The 13099-nt window shown below is 37.9% G+C and overlaps 1 protein-coding gene across 2 annotated transcripts; it reads right to left on the bottom strand.

The window, feature by feature from the left end:
- Positions 1 to 1003: 1003 nt before the first annotated feature.
- LOC148027999 (purple acid phosphatase 18-like) lies at positions 1004 to 10112 on the bottom strand. Of its 2 annotated transcripts, none has more exons than XM_087689688.1 (6): positions 9415 to 10112; positions 3798 to 4098; positions 2442 to 2818; positions 1992 to 2180; positions 1827 to 1915; positions 1004 to 1592 (listed from the first exon to the last, which is right to left on the bottom strand). In XM_087689688.1, the coding sequence occupies exons 1-6, from the start codon at positions 9628 to 9630 to the stop codon at positions 1406 to 1408; spliced, it is 1359 nt and encodes a 452-aa protein (XP_087545814.1). In that variant the 5' UTR covers positions 9631 to 10112; the 3' UTR covers positions 1004 to 1405. The 2 variants fall into 2 exon arrangements, with proteins under 2 accessions (XP_087545814.1, XP_087545815.1); XM_087689689.1 differs by lacking the exon at positions 9415 to 10112 and adding an exon at positions 4660 to 4857 and having other exon boundaries at positions 1005 to 1592.
- Between the last annotated feature and the right edge of the window lie 2987 nt (positions 10113 to 13099).

Below are 13099 nucleotides of genomic sequence, written 5' to 3'. Positions count from 1 at the left end.
CAACAACAAACAAGGAAAAAAGAAATTAAACTACTACTACTATTACTACCACTACCACTACTACGACTACCACAATAACAACAAACCAAAAAATAAGAAATTAAACAACTACCACTACCACTACCACTACCACCACAACAACAAAGAAAAAAATAAACAAAACAACAATAATAACCTCTCCCTCCCTCTCTCTCTCACTCCCTTCCTCACTCTCCCTCTCTTTCTCTCTTTCCCTATTATGTTTAATATTTTCTCTCTCTCGTTCCTTCTTTCCTTTTCTCTCTTCCTCTCCCTCTCTCATTTCCCTTCTTTCTCTCTCAATATACATGATTTTAAACAAAAATAAGTAAAATAAAAGAAGAAAAAACAAAAACAAAGCAAGAGCGAACAATGCACTCACCTCAAAGGCCTGAGGATGAATTTGTGACGGCTCCTCTTTGCGACAGCGACTCCTCTTCGCCCTCCGTACACTTTGTCCTCTTCTTCGCAAACAGCAACAGCGGCGGTGAGAAGCTTTCCTTCTCTCTCTTTCTCTCTTTCTCTCCCTTTCCCTCTCAAATGCAAGATGGAGTTTGCTCTCCCTTTCGCTCTCTCTTTCGATCGTTTGCGCAAAAAAACACACTCGGGTTTTGACCCGTATTTTTTCGTCCAAGCACCGTTGCTATTTGTGTCACATTTGCGACGCAAAATAGCGACGCCGCTATTTTGCGTCAAAAAGCGTCGTCACTATGCCTCCGTATCCTTGTAGTGACACTTACCACTCATGCAAGTTGATGCCACGTATATCTCTATTATGCAAGCCATACTTAAAGGTAATATATGATTGAGCTACTAATTATCCATTTTCAAGAATGCCCTAGGAGAGAGTCAATACGACTAAGTCCTCAAAGATGAGACAATTACAACATATTAAAAAACAAATCTTACCATTGACCATACTAGGTGTAATAATTTGAACTATGTGTTTATTTAGATTGTAGATCTCTACCTTTGGAGTATTTAGCATGTGAAAAAATAGTATATTTACATTTGATATACCTAGTCAAGTAGAAATGCTTAATTCGGTGTATTGATAATAAAGTGTGTTTCAAAGTTTGACACTTGCAAAGAAAGTGTAAGGTAGGCTTGAAAGGAAGGTTCTTTACATAACATTAGACACTGTAAAGCTCATTCTCAAATTAATGGTTCGGTTTGGATTTGTAATGTAAGAGTTGATGTCTTTAACAACTTACAAGGAACATGTTCCTTTCTAAATCCCTTTGGAGTGTCTACCTCTGACAGTGGCCAACTAGTCAAGAATGATAGGCACTAAGGATCATCTGTTCAACATGTGAGAGGTTTTTTTTGGACAATGCTGATGAAAGAATGGAACTAGTCTATCTATACATGCAGATTTGTGTCAAATCTAGGATTCACAAGAATATGACGGATCTGCCATGTTCCTTAACCATAACTGATCCCCCACAACCACATCAGGATCTTGATTCCGCTGCCAGCTCCAATGTGCATGAGTTGCATTTACAATCTGTAATTTTCCATGGCCATAAGTTGCTTCGCGATATGCAGACCAAGCTGGCTTTGGATCTAAAAACCTGTTAGAGAAAACCAATTACCAGTTGCCTGTAAGCTCATCATTCTTTTCATTGGTTGCCAGCAAGAAATGAAGTTGTAAAAGCTTAAAAACACTGTGCAACTCAAAATTGGTGCTCCAGATCATGTAATCCTTTGAAAAGCATCACAGAATATCCAACTAAGACTCAAGTATCATGCATCTTATGGCCTGCTTCTCATGTTTACTCTACAAAGACATGCAAGAAACAACATACGTATTTGCCAATCCTTCTCGATTTCCACCATCACCTATTGTGATGTGAACAATTCCACATGAATCAGACTGCCCTTGAAATACTCGCATCTGCACAATGACTGCCAACATTAAGCTCTGATTGCGTAAAAGCATCTGTGGAATGCAAACACCACAAACTTATTACCGTGCGTTCATAAGCATGAACATGCCCTGCAAATATCAAGTCCACTTTTGCTTCTTTCAGTATCAGCTCCATGGACTTCATCATTCCTTCACCCTCACCCTGATGTTTAGCATTGCTATTATACCATGGTGCATGAATGACCGCAACAAGCCAAGGAGTCTTGCTCCTATCGACTTTCGCCAAATCAGCCTGGAAATTCGTAGAAGTTTGAAGCATTACTTCATCCATATCATGCAGTTGTCACATCAAATGGAAATATCTATCAATTTGTAGAAGTCTTACGGATTAGTTCATAGTTCATCCATATCAAGCAGTTCTCTCATGTCATGAAGTGTCTATCAATTCCTACATGTGTTGCTTGATTCTCACAGCATATAAAACCTATTTGCATGTAGCTGCTTGGCTGTACTGTAGACAGCATAATAGCAATATTCTTGTCAACTGACTCACCTGAAGCCACTTGTATTGATTAGAATCTCTGCTGTAGTCTGCATAGGATCCAAGCATCAAGACATGAACCCCAGCAACTTCAAAAGAGTAATAAAGGTTTGAATCCGATCCACTCTCTTTATAAGGCATTTGCCACCGAGTATTGTAGGATCTGAATGATTCGACCACTAGAGGAATACGCTCTACCTCATGATTTCCTTGAGTCACCATCCATGGTCGGGAGCTCGCTAAAGGTTCGACCAGTTTTCCAAAAGAATCCCAAAGGGGCTGGTAATAATCAGCATAAGAAAGATCACCTGGAAGGATGAGGACATCATAATCTGAATTTTGGATGTGACTCAAAGTTGAGGTGGTATAGTTTGTTTGGCCCAAATCACCTGATCGATGACAAAAATTGGTTAGCATGTCTCATTTCATGTTAAGAAATCTAGTGAGGATGATAAATGGCCAACCTTAAAACAGAAACCTTGTAGAAAGAAAACTACTTTTGTGGCATTTATGGACCTTTTGGCCTACCACATGGACATAAACAATATGGTCAATCCCAATGAAACATGATAACTACTTTGCATCAAAGCTTGCAAACCATGCTCAGAATGTAAATAATATCCAAATTGAGATATTGATGGGCATCATGAAATATCCAAAACTGATATCGTTTTTCATGGTTCTATTTTTCACAGCATGTAGAGACTTTTATCACTATTACTATGTGTCAGATTAGGCTACATTTTGCCAGATTCAGCAATTCCCACGCTTATTTATCACCCCTAACTACATTGTTTGGTGCCAATACTATAGTGAGAGGACAATTCTGCACTGTTTTCCTTCAGCAGGCAAGGCCACTGTTACTTCTCACCAGAAGAGGCTGCTCCCAATGAAGGACATCAATTTGCTTCTGTGGGTGGGCAGCATAGACAGCAGTCCACTAGTGTATCAATCAGACTGTCCATGCATGGATCAACACTAGTCTTCTGTATTTATCTTGAAGGACATCGATGCTTGTGTATTCCCTTAAAACTGAAGGACAGAAGGCAGTCCGCTAGCGTCACAAATTACAATAGGGCTGTCATCTATGCTTCATTGAGGAGGCAGCAGACAGGTGAGCCATTAAGTCATCACTCATTGACTGATACCAGCACCTAAATCCTCAAGACTTATGGTTGAGAGACCCAGAATCCTTGCAAAATCTGATTGCAAGTTGTAGGGCCATATAACCAATTCTTGTTAAGAGGTTTCCTTCAATATTGCAGCATTCCTAACAGAGCCTAGAAGCAGACTCATGCGACCATGTGTGAGCTTGAATGATTTTCTAATCCATACCAGTATTTCACTTAAGCTATACAAATCTCATACCAGCGACTGCAAACGTTATTGGAACTTGTGGTCCAGCAGGAGGAGGTGTTTTGAAACTGTACTCTGTTCCCGCACCTCCACACCTATAGTAATAGATAGTGTCTGGTTCCAGAGGCCCAACAACGACATTGTGAACGTATCCGGACTGATACAACAAGAATTTGTAATGATCAACCGTCCCATCAGCAAAACTGTCATATGAGCCTGGTCTTGTCCCATATTCCACTCTAGATGGAGAAGAACCACTTTCTGTAACCCAACAGACCCTAATTTGATTAGGCCCTGCCAAAGAAAGATGCACCTGTAAAGTTTAGGGAGAAAATTATTCTCTCTCTCTCTCTCTCTCTCTCTCTCTCTCTCTCTCTCTCTCTCTCTCTCTCTCTCTCTCTCTCTCTCTCTCTCTCTCTCCAGTTTCCAGAACATTATGCTCATGCTCCATGATAATGACTGAAATTAAGCCACAGCTTCCAGCCTTGCAGCCATACTAATGCTGACCAGCTGATTAAATATGAATGCTCAGAAGTCAAAACCACCTCACTGGAGCGCAATGTGGATCTCTTGTGTGCGATTGTAAGCCAGTGAGACACTGACATGAATCACAGATCCACATAAACGCAAGTTCAGTACTAGGTCACTGCTGGAAATGATCAGACTGATCACTGTACGATGCGCTGGAAGAGTTACAGCACTGTATCAGCTGGTGTGTTTATATCTGTATAAAGTCGTGCAGCTGGACAATCAGCATTGTATGGACAGAATCCATTGATTAATGAGGGTGTTAGCTTTTGCATAAACGCATGATACGTGCAAAGTACAGCTAGAGAGCAGTCATGATGGGCAACAAGTAATTTGATGTAATCACCTGGGCGCCGGGGCTGTCGATGCCGCTGATCACGGTCGCACCAGACAGCGAGAGATCAAGGCAGGTGATGAGGAAGAAGGTGCCTGAGATCAGTACCCACGTCAAGGGCAGCCCCATCGATCCTTCTATACGTAATTAGAATGCGCGCTCGCTCTTCCTTTTTAAGTAATGAGGTTGTTCGCCTGTGCTTCCTTTTTAAGTTTGTAATGTTTTGTTCCTTTTTTTTTTCCCGCGTTTTATATATATATATATATATATATATATATGTAACAATAGCCCGGCTGGTAGGGCAACCGCCAAATGTGTGTAACAATGTGAGCTTCAGGTGGTTTGTGACTTGAATCCCTTCCTTAGTAGAGTGTCCTAGCCTTCCAGTTGTGCTACTCTTTGGAGTGAAAATTTTGGGATATTGGTGTGCGCACTGAAGAGATTCGACCGAAGCCCAATCAATTGACTATAAGTACAGCACCGGATTGACAAGTGTTTATTGTTGTTCTCTTCAAAATGCTTATTGCAAGCACTAGTGACATATGTTTTTAGCTCTTTGCACAAATTACTAAATGGTGAAAGTAAGAAATCATTATGATCATCATATACAAGTCTTTTCAATGTCCTTTCCAGATTTTGATGATCTACCTTTCAAGAGTGAAGTGGCAAGTTTCCCTGTCTCATCCTAGTTTGGAGTTGGTAATTAAGATTGGTGTGGCATGGTTGTTGAGATTTAATCTTCTTGTTTATTCTCATACTATCGATATGAGGACTTTCCAACCGATTCCAAGTATGATAACTTACAATTAGATAGATTGTAACCTGTTAGCGTCCTCCAGTTATGATTTCTTACCATTTGATTGTGATCTTTCGAAAATCTATGGATCATTTTCATATGTATGAGCCCTTTTGATTGAAAAACCAAGACACTCATGGCAAACCTATGGCCTTGGACAGGTCAACAAAATGCCCCTCAAGTAATTTAAGCGGCTCTACTAAAATTTCTGATCTACTTGACACTAAAACTTGAACTTTTATGAGCATTCGCTAACATGAAACATGCTATGATGAACCCATAGTCATGGCCGGCCCAAAAGGGGCATACTTCTCTCAACGTCCCTTATGATTTCACAAAAATTCAAAGAATATAAGGGTAAAATGTAATATATTTGATTCAATGAATGGTCCTAAGAGAAGAAATACCAACCTAGCATGTGGAAGAGATTTAAAAATTAATTTTGCATGATGTCATGATCAATCCTTTTCTTTGGAAATCACAAGAAACTCATTTGCATGTCCCAATGTCCTTCTTGGGAACATATAGACAACTTTTGCATGACATTAAAGGCTAGGTACTACAAAGTTTGTTATGTGTCTAGCTGGAAATTGAAGATCGAGAGATAATGTTACAAATTTTTGTCTAACTAGAAAGGGTACACCATACAAACATTTCTATGTGTGTGTTGATTCATTCGAGGTGTTGATAAGGGAAGGAAAAGCCAATAAGTATCATATTCTCAAATCAAAAGAGGAAGCATGGATATAAAGGACGTCTTCAGATCATCATGTCACTTAATAGAGACTATGTTTATGATCACATGCATTTCATTTATGAAGAGAATGTTCATGGTTACACTAGGATGAGTTTGGTGCATTCCTTCATATATTGATTTAATAGCAAAAAAAAAGCACTTTATTGGTGCTTAAAAGTGTTCCTTTGGGGGTATAACAAGATTGAGTTTGAAACTCTCATGCAATGTTGCTTTAGCATCAAAACATTGTCAAAAACTTAATTGTCCTATTAAGGAGTTAATTTTAAAAACTCTCACAGAGTAACACACATTTGTGATTGCATAATAAGGGTGGAAAGATAGATTTTTCTACAATAAGGCATATTTTATAGTTTTCAAGTTAAGAGGATCTCATAGATACAACTCTAAACATCATGTGCACATATATATATAATCTTTATACTTTGATACCTTGAACAATGCGAGTCATTTCATCTTATTATACATTAATGAGTGGATCTTGCCAATTATAAATTATCACTAATGAGCATATGGTTATCAAAGCTAAAATTTGCCCACTAAGGAGTTGACTCCAAAAATTCTATTGATGTTATGATATAGCCTAGCAATTACTACACTTTTTGATTGTAGGTTCCAAACTGCTAAGGAGTAACTAACTTGAATTTGTTTTTTACACAAAGAAATATTCCCATTTTTTAAAACTCACATACACTAATTTGACATTACTGAGCATTTGTATTTAGGCTATCGCAAGCCCAATTCAGGTGATTGTTCATATGGCTCCATGTGCGCTTGTATATGTTTGTAGTTGCACACACGATTTCGTATGTCATACCTTGAATCCATGGCACTTTCATTTTTTACATGATTGAAGGGTCGATGTTACCATACATAATCTAGATTAGCCTATTTCTAAAGGCTACATCCACCTAAAGATTACAATACCTTTTTATGATGCATCCACATAAAGATTTTTGTAATTTAGATTAGCCTATTTTTTAATGATACATCCACCTAAAGATTTTTCATATGACTTGTATGTCCTAGTAATGGTCGTACGGATGGGTCCAATAAAAATTATAATTAAAGGTTTTGTAGGTTGCTTATGAGCAATTGTCACCTTACAAAGCAATGATTGGTCTTTCGAGTGGCCTTTAGTTGTAGGACATCTTTGAGAAAGATGAGCTATATTGGATATAAAGGTAGTTATAAGACGTGCAAGAAGGCTTGCACATTACTATTTTGGTATGGTGCCCTATATGAGCATCAATGTTGTTGCAAATTTTTGTTGATACTAATATCATTTTATCCAAAAATTTAAGAAATTCTATGTCCTCAGGAGTAGGACTATTGCCATTGACATAAAAATTAGCACATATCATAGAATCAGTCCTTTAGCCTAGAGAAGGCAATAAGTTTGCCATGTACCTACAAATTTACAATCATAAAAAAAGCCTAATGGTCAACAAAAACCCTACTTTGGGGCATATGGAGGGCATATGTGCAAAAAATTTGTTCTTTTACAAGTTTATTGATACTTTGTAGGTTTTTGTCCTTGAAATCCAAACATTCTAAACCTTATACCGTCTCATTCTCTGCATTTTCAAGGTTTTGAATTTTACCCTATGGGTGTTGTAAAATGTGTCTTTCTTTAAAGATAAGGCACAAACACCATAATGCCCACGAGGGGTGCCTATTGATCAATCCCCCCCTCCCCCAAGTGGTAAATATTCCAAAGAGAGTGGACAAGGGGGAAGTTGGCTCCATCCACAGGACAACACTTAGCTATGGATCTTAAATCCTCCTCCTTGGTGAGCCTATAACCAAAGAGTAAGGTGAATTGGAGAGTGCTCAAGTGTGAAACACTTGAATTGACATCACCATATTGTGAACATAGGTGTCCAATCATGGCAACACCCAACATAATGCGAAATAAACTATTATTATAAGAAATCTATTTTCCACACTTAATGTGGAATCCAAGGGAAAGTATTTGACTTTCCACACCTAGAAAACCCATTTCATCTCATCTTGAGTAAAATCTAATCATGCTTTGAGCTTGAATTAATAATTAGTTATTAAAATTTATTTCATACACGTTAAGTGGCTTTCCCATTTGATTAGCCCAATAGCCTACAATATATTAAAGAATTCTCAGCACATATGATGAAGAAAGTAGGCCAACTATCTTGCACCTTCTCAAGGACAAAAAGCATCCTATTTCTCTCCTCAATGGTGAGCTCGAAATCCATAGAAAGTTCGATTTCTATAATCAAGAAGGATACTACATGAATATCCCAAAAATTCTACCACATATGTATACCTTTATTCTAACAATAGAGGGATATACTAGAGTTCTCCTACTAGAGTTCTTTCTAGCAAGGCTCTCTGAAAAGGAATATGGTAGCCAGATCATACAATATATGAAGAGAGAACCACTTTAGCAATGACAATTCGGCCTACCAATTTATATGAGAAAGCCACCCAATTTATAAGTTCACCTTCATTTTTGTAAGAAGCAAATCAAAGCATTGTTTGAAAGACACATGCACATGTCTTCATATTTCACAAGTACACGAACATTAATTGACTGTGCTGGACCAACTTAAAGCCATTTCCTAGTGGCCAATGAGGAGGATCATTGCATCCCAAGAAGTACCAACTTCATTTTAGAGGTGCTAATGGTAGATCTTGAAACAAATGTAAATTCAGAATTAACTTGCGTCACAATTGAGCTAGCTATCATCATCAAAGGATTGAGAAGCAAAGAACCGGCCATCTGAGATTCTAGTTGCCTTGATAGACATGTTCTTGACCATGTTCATGTCAATATTCATAAGGGTTTTTTGGACTTGAATATGATGGTAAGATCACTTTTGAAAAACTCCTCACGGCTAAAACTTGACATTCACCCAGCATCAAACCTTACTAACCTAACGTCGAACCTTACTAAACTTTGGCTCCAATCCTTGTTTAACACTAGAGCTCGTTTTTTGGTGCAACTTTCGAGAAATTCAAAGGCAGCTCGCCCTTCTCGTCTAGTGGTGAAAAATTGTGTGTGGTTGGTGGTATGTGGAGAGGGTGAGCGGTGATGATTGAAAGGTGCTAATCGGAGGAGTTAAGTCCCTCGCAATCTGAGTTTGTGAAGCTCTTAATTAACTTGCTAGAGGTAAATCTTAATCTGACTCTGAGAGAGAGAGCGAGAGAGAGAGAGAGAGAGAGAGAGAGAGAGTACCTGCGCTGGCCTTTGCTGCAGTCGGAAAAGGTAATCAGCCGAGAAGGCAGCTCTGGCTATGGCGCTGGCGCCGGACAATTCCCGAGGTTGAGACAATATCATTGAGCTTCTCAATGCGCTCATGGACCACCCGATGGACATCATAACCGCCACAACCGCCACACTCATGGGACGCAGGAATCTCGTCTGCCGGACCCTATCAATGGTTATAGCCATTCCTACGTTAATACTATAAATAGAATCCTATGATGTAATTGGGCGGCGCACAATCTTATAACTCGAGAAGCGGCGCCTATAATATGTCGCGCCTCGACCACTGATAATACTATTGAGCAATGGAAGTATCGTGCAGGCCCTTATACCAGATGATGGCTCTGATCTTTGTAATTAAGCGCACGTCGAATAAGAGACGACGTCGTTGCAATGGCAATATACAAGTTATACAGGACTTATAATAGATGCTGCAGTGTCAGCAATATTGCAATTGCAGCTCATATATGGTGCATGTATATGTATAGAACGTTTCATCGACCTGTTCAGGGCGGCGGTAGCTTGCATGATGCGAGAAGAAATCCATGATTGACTTGTTTGGATTAACATGCTATTATTAAATTGGTGATGCTTACACAGATCTCTAATGAATTTGAGAGCGAGAGAGGAGGAGGAGGAGCTGGAGATGATGATGATGATGACGACGATGATGAAGAATAATGGCATCTAAAGCGATTAGAAAGTCGTTGTGAGCGCTTTGTTTGATCTTCTTACAAAAATCTATTTTAATCGAGAGGATTAGAAAGTCATTGTCAGCGCTTCGTTTGATACTGCTGTAATTGTAATTTAATTAAGCCGATTATAATTTAATTTAATTTCGCAAGCGTTTGTGTAGTAGAGAGAGAGAGGTCTACACGCATGTGCGTGGGTGATATGGAATATTCCCGGTATATTTCCCTCCTCCAAACCCTAATAAAATCCTCATGAGTCATACCCCCCAGACTATTGAATCCTGATTCCTCATAACCCCCTAACTCTTGGGGGGAGATTCTCATTGTCAAGCACTAAACAACAAGCCTTTTCGGTTGAGTACCCAATAACATGCCTTTTAGATCACATGTTCCACTACTTGATATTGACCTATCTATGGAGGGTAATCGTCTCTATCATGTCAAAGCCATGGAAATATTGGTAAAGGTTGAACTATTGGCAATGTTGAAACTCCCTTTTCTTGGAATATTGGTGAGCACAATCTTGTACATTTCTTGAGGTGAACTTGCTTTCCGTTTGTAAATTTCTTGAGGTGAACTTGCTTTTTGTCTCATCCTACCACCTTTTGTGTACATCAACACACACTTGTGCATTACACACATGCATGTTCAATGTGTACATATGTACACCAGCATTTTGTGCAAACTCTTCTTCTTCCAACCTGAATAATAAACTTCCACATTTGTGGATACATGTATACCTAACTTTTATGGGTGCTTGCTTTGTGAAAAGCACATGTACAAGATGAAAAGGTTTGTGAAAACATAAGTAAAGCATAAATATTGCAATTTTTTTAAATTACTTCCCCGATAGATGTGTATATGCAACATTATTGGAAATTGCTAGATTAGATGAATTTAAAAGTGTTGAATTTCTTACAAGGCTAGTTGAACAACAACTTGTTCCCAACATGCTCGTAAGTAGTAGCTTTTTCTCTAAAAGTTGCATGCTACAATAGGGTTCACTCTATCCAAAAGTAGCTTCAACTTTTCAAAATCAACCCCACTCAAAATGATGTGAGAAGGAGGAGACTTACCTCTTTAATATATAACTAGGCCCTTCGCATCTAGATTCTCCTGACGCTTCGAACTAGTATTCCCCTACTACTTTGCATTGGTATTCTCAATGCATTAATATTCTTCTATGCTTCACACTGAGATTCAAAGGCATGTTTCAAATGGCAAGAGGGTTCATGGGTGCTTAAGTCACAAAGAAACCAATTGTGGGAGGCCTTAAAGCTATTTTGTGAGTTGAGAATTTCTTTGTATTCTCCTCCTGCTTTGTACGGGTGTTAGGCCAATACTTCACACTAACTTTAGTTTGATGCTTTGGATAACTCTTATTATCTCTTCAATATTTTATCTTCTCTCTCTCTCTCTCTCTCTCTCTCTCTCTCTCTCTCTCTCTCTCTCTCTCTCTCTCTCTCTCTCTCTCTCTCTCTCTCTCTCTCTCAAGTTTTTCTTTCATCCCTCCCCTTTTCCTCTCTTCGAATCTTTTGACCCTCTCTTTTCACATATTTTATTATCTCTTTAAATATTTATTCTCTCTCTCTCTCTCTCTCTCTCTCTCTCTCTCTCTCTCTTTCTCTCTCTATTTTTAAATTATATTCTTCATATTATTTTATTTCCTCTCTCTCTCACTCCAAGTTCTCTTTTTTCTCCCCCAGTCTCTCATGTCTCAATATTACATCTATTAAATTAAATATATAATATAAATTTATAATAAATAATATATAAAAAATCAAATATTATATTAGTTATATAATATATTTTTATATTAAATATAATATTATTAATTATATATATATATATATTCGTAAATGAGTTTTGATTTACCTATATTATGTTAATAATATTATATATATTACATTAAAGATATATATTGATATATAATAAATAAAATTAATATATGTAATATCATGATATACTTATTATAATCATTATATCTTTATTATAGCCAATAATAATAATAATAATAATAATAACTTCAATTAAATGGTATTGCATTGAATATTAATATTTTCATAATATTTGAATCTTCTCTCTCCAAATCTTGGGTTTTCTATCAAAAAAAGGGGTAGTGGGGGATTAAAAAAAGGGAGAATGAATAGTACATAAAATTTGACTTTCTCTCACCTCGTATTTTCCCCTTTTTTTGGAGGATTTTCAATTTCGTTTTTTTTCCCTCTCACAAAATCAGTTTGACCCAAAAGTTGAGCAACATACCACTTTTCCTCTCTTCTCTATACTCATGAATTTTTGTCTCCATTGAAGCTCCCTGGCTGAGAGTAATTAGTTTTGAGCGTTCTGCTTATCTCTGCAATTTCTTCTCCCCGCAGCTCTAGAATTTGGGCAAAACACAAGTGTTCATCTCTCTTTGCATTTTCTCTTGTTTGCTATTTTTTCAATAGGGTTTGATGTCGTTTCTTATTCTTGTTATTGTTTTATTGCAGAGGTTGTTTGGGGCAGGAGACAGAGGTACTCATCTCTCTCTCCTTTCTTTCCCCCCTCTCTCTATGTGTTGTTTCTCTTTTATGTTGTGTTTTCAATAGAATTTGATATTGGTTCTAAAGAGAGAGGTCTACACGCATGTGTGTCGGTAATATGGAATATTCGTGGTATATTTCCCTTCTCCAAACCCTAAAAAAATCCTCATGAGTCATACCCCCCAAACTCTTGAATCCTGATTCCTCACAACCCCCAACCTTTTAGATTCTCCATTGTCAAGCACTAAACAAGAAGCCTTTTCGGTTGAGTACCCAATAACATGCCTTTTAGATCACATGCTCCACTACTTGATATTGACCTTTCTATGTAGGGGTAATCGTCTCTATCATGTCAAAGCCATGGAAATATTGGTAAAGGTTGAACTATTGGCAATGTTGAAACTCCCTTTTCTTGGAATATTGGTGAGCACAATCTTG

The sequence above is a fragment of the Lygodium microphyllum genome, chromosome 12 (assembly GCF_053477565.2).
Source record: "Lygodium microphyllum isolate KBCC chromosome 12, Lygodium_microphyllum_v1.1.10, whole genome shotgun sequence".
Lineage (NCBI taxonomy): Eukaryota > Viridiplantae > Streptophyta > Polypodiopsida > Schizaeales > Lygodiaceae > Lygodium > Lygodium microphyllum.
Note: the sequence above shows the minus strand (reverse complement) of the source record. Positions and strands in the feature narration are given on the sequence as shown.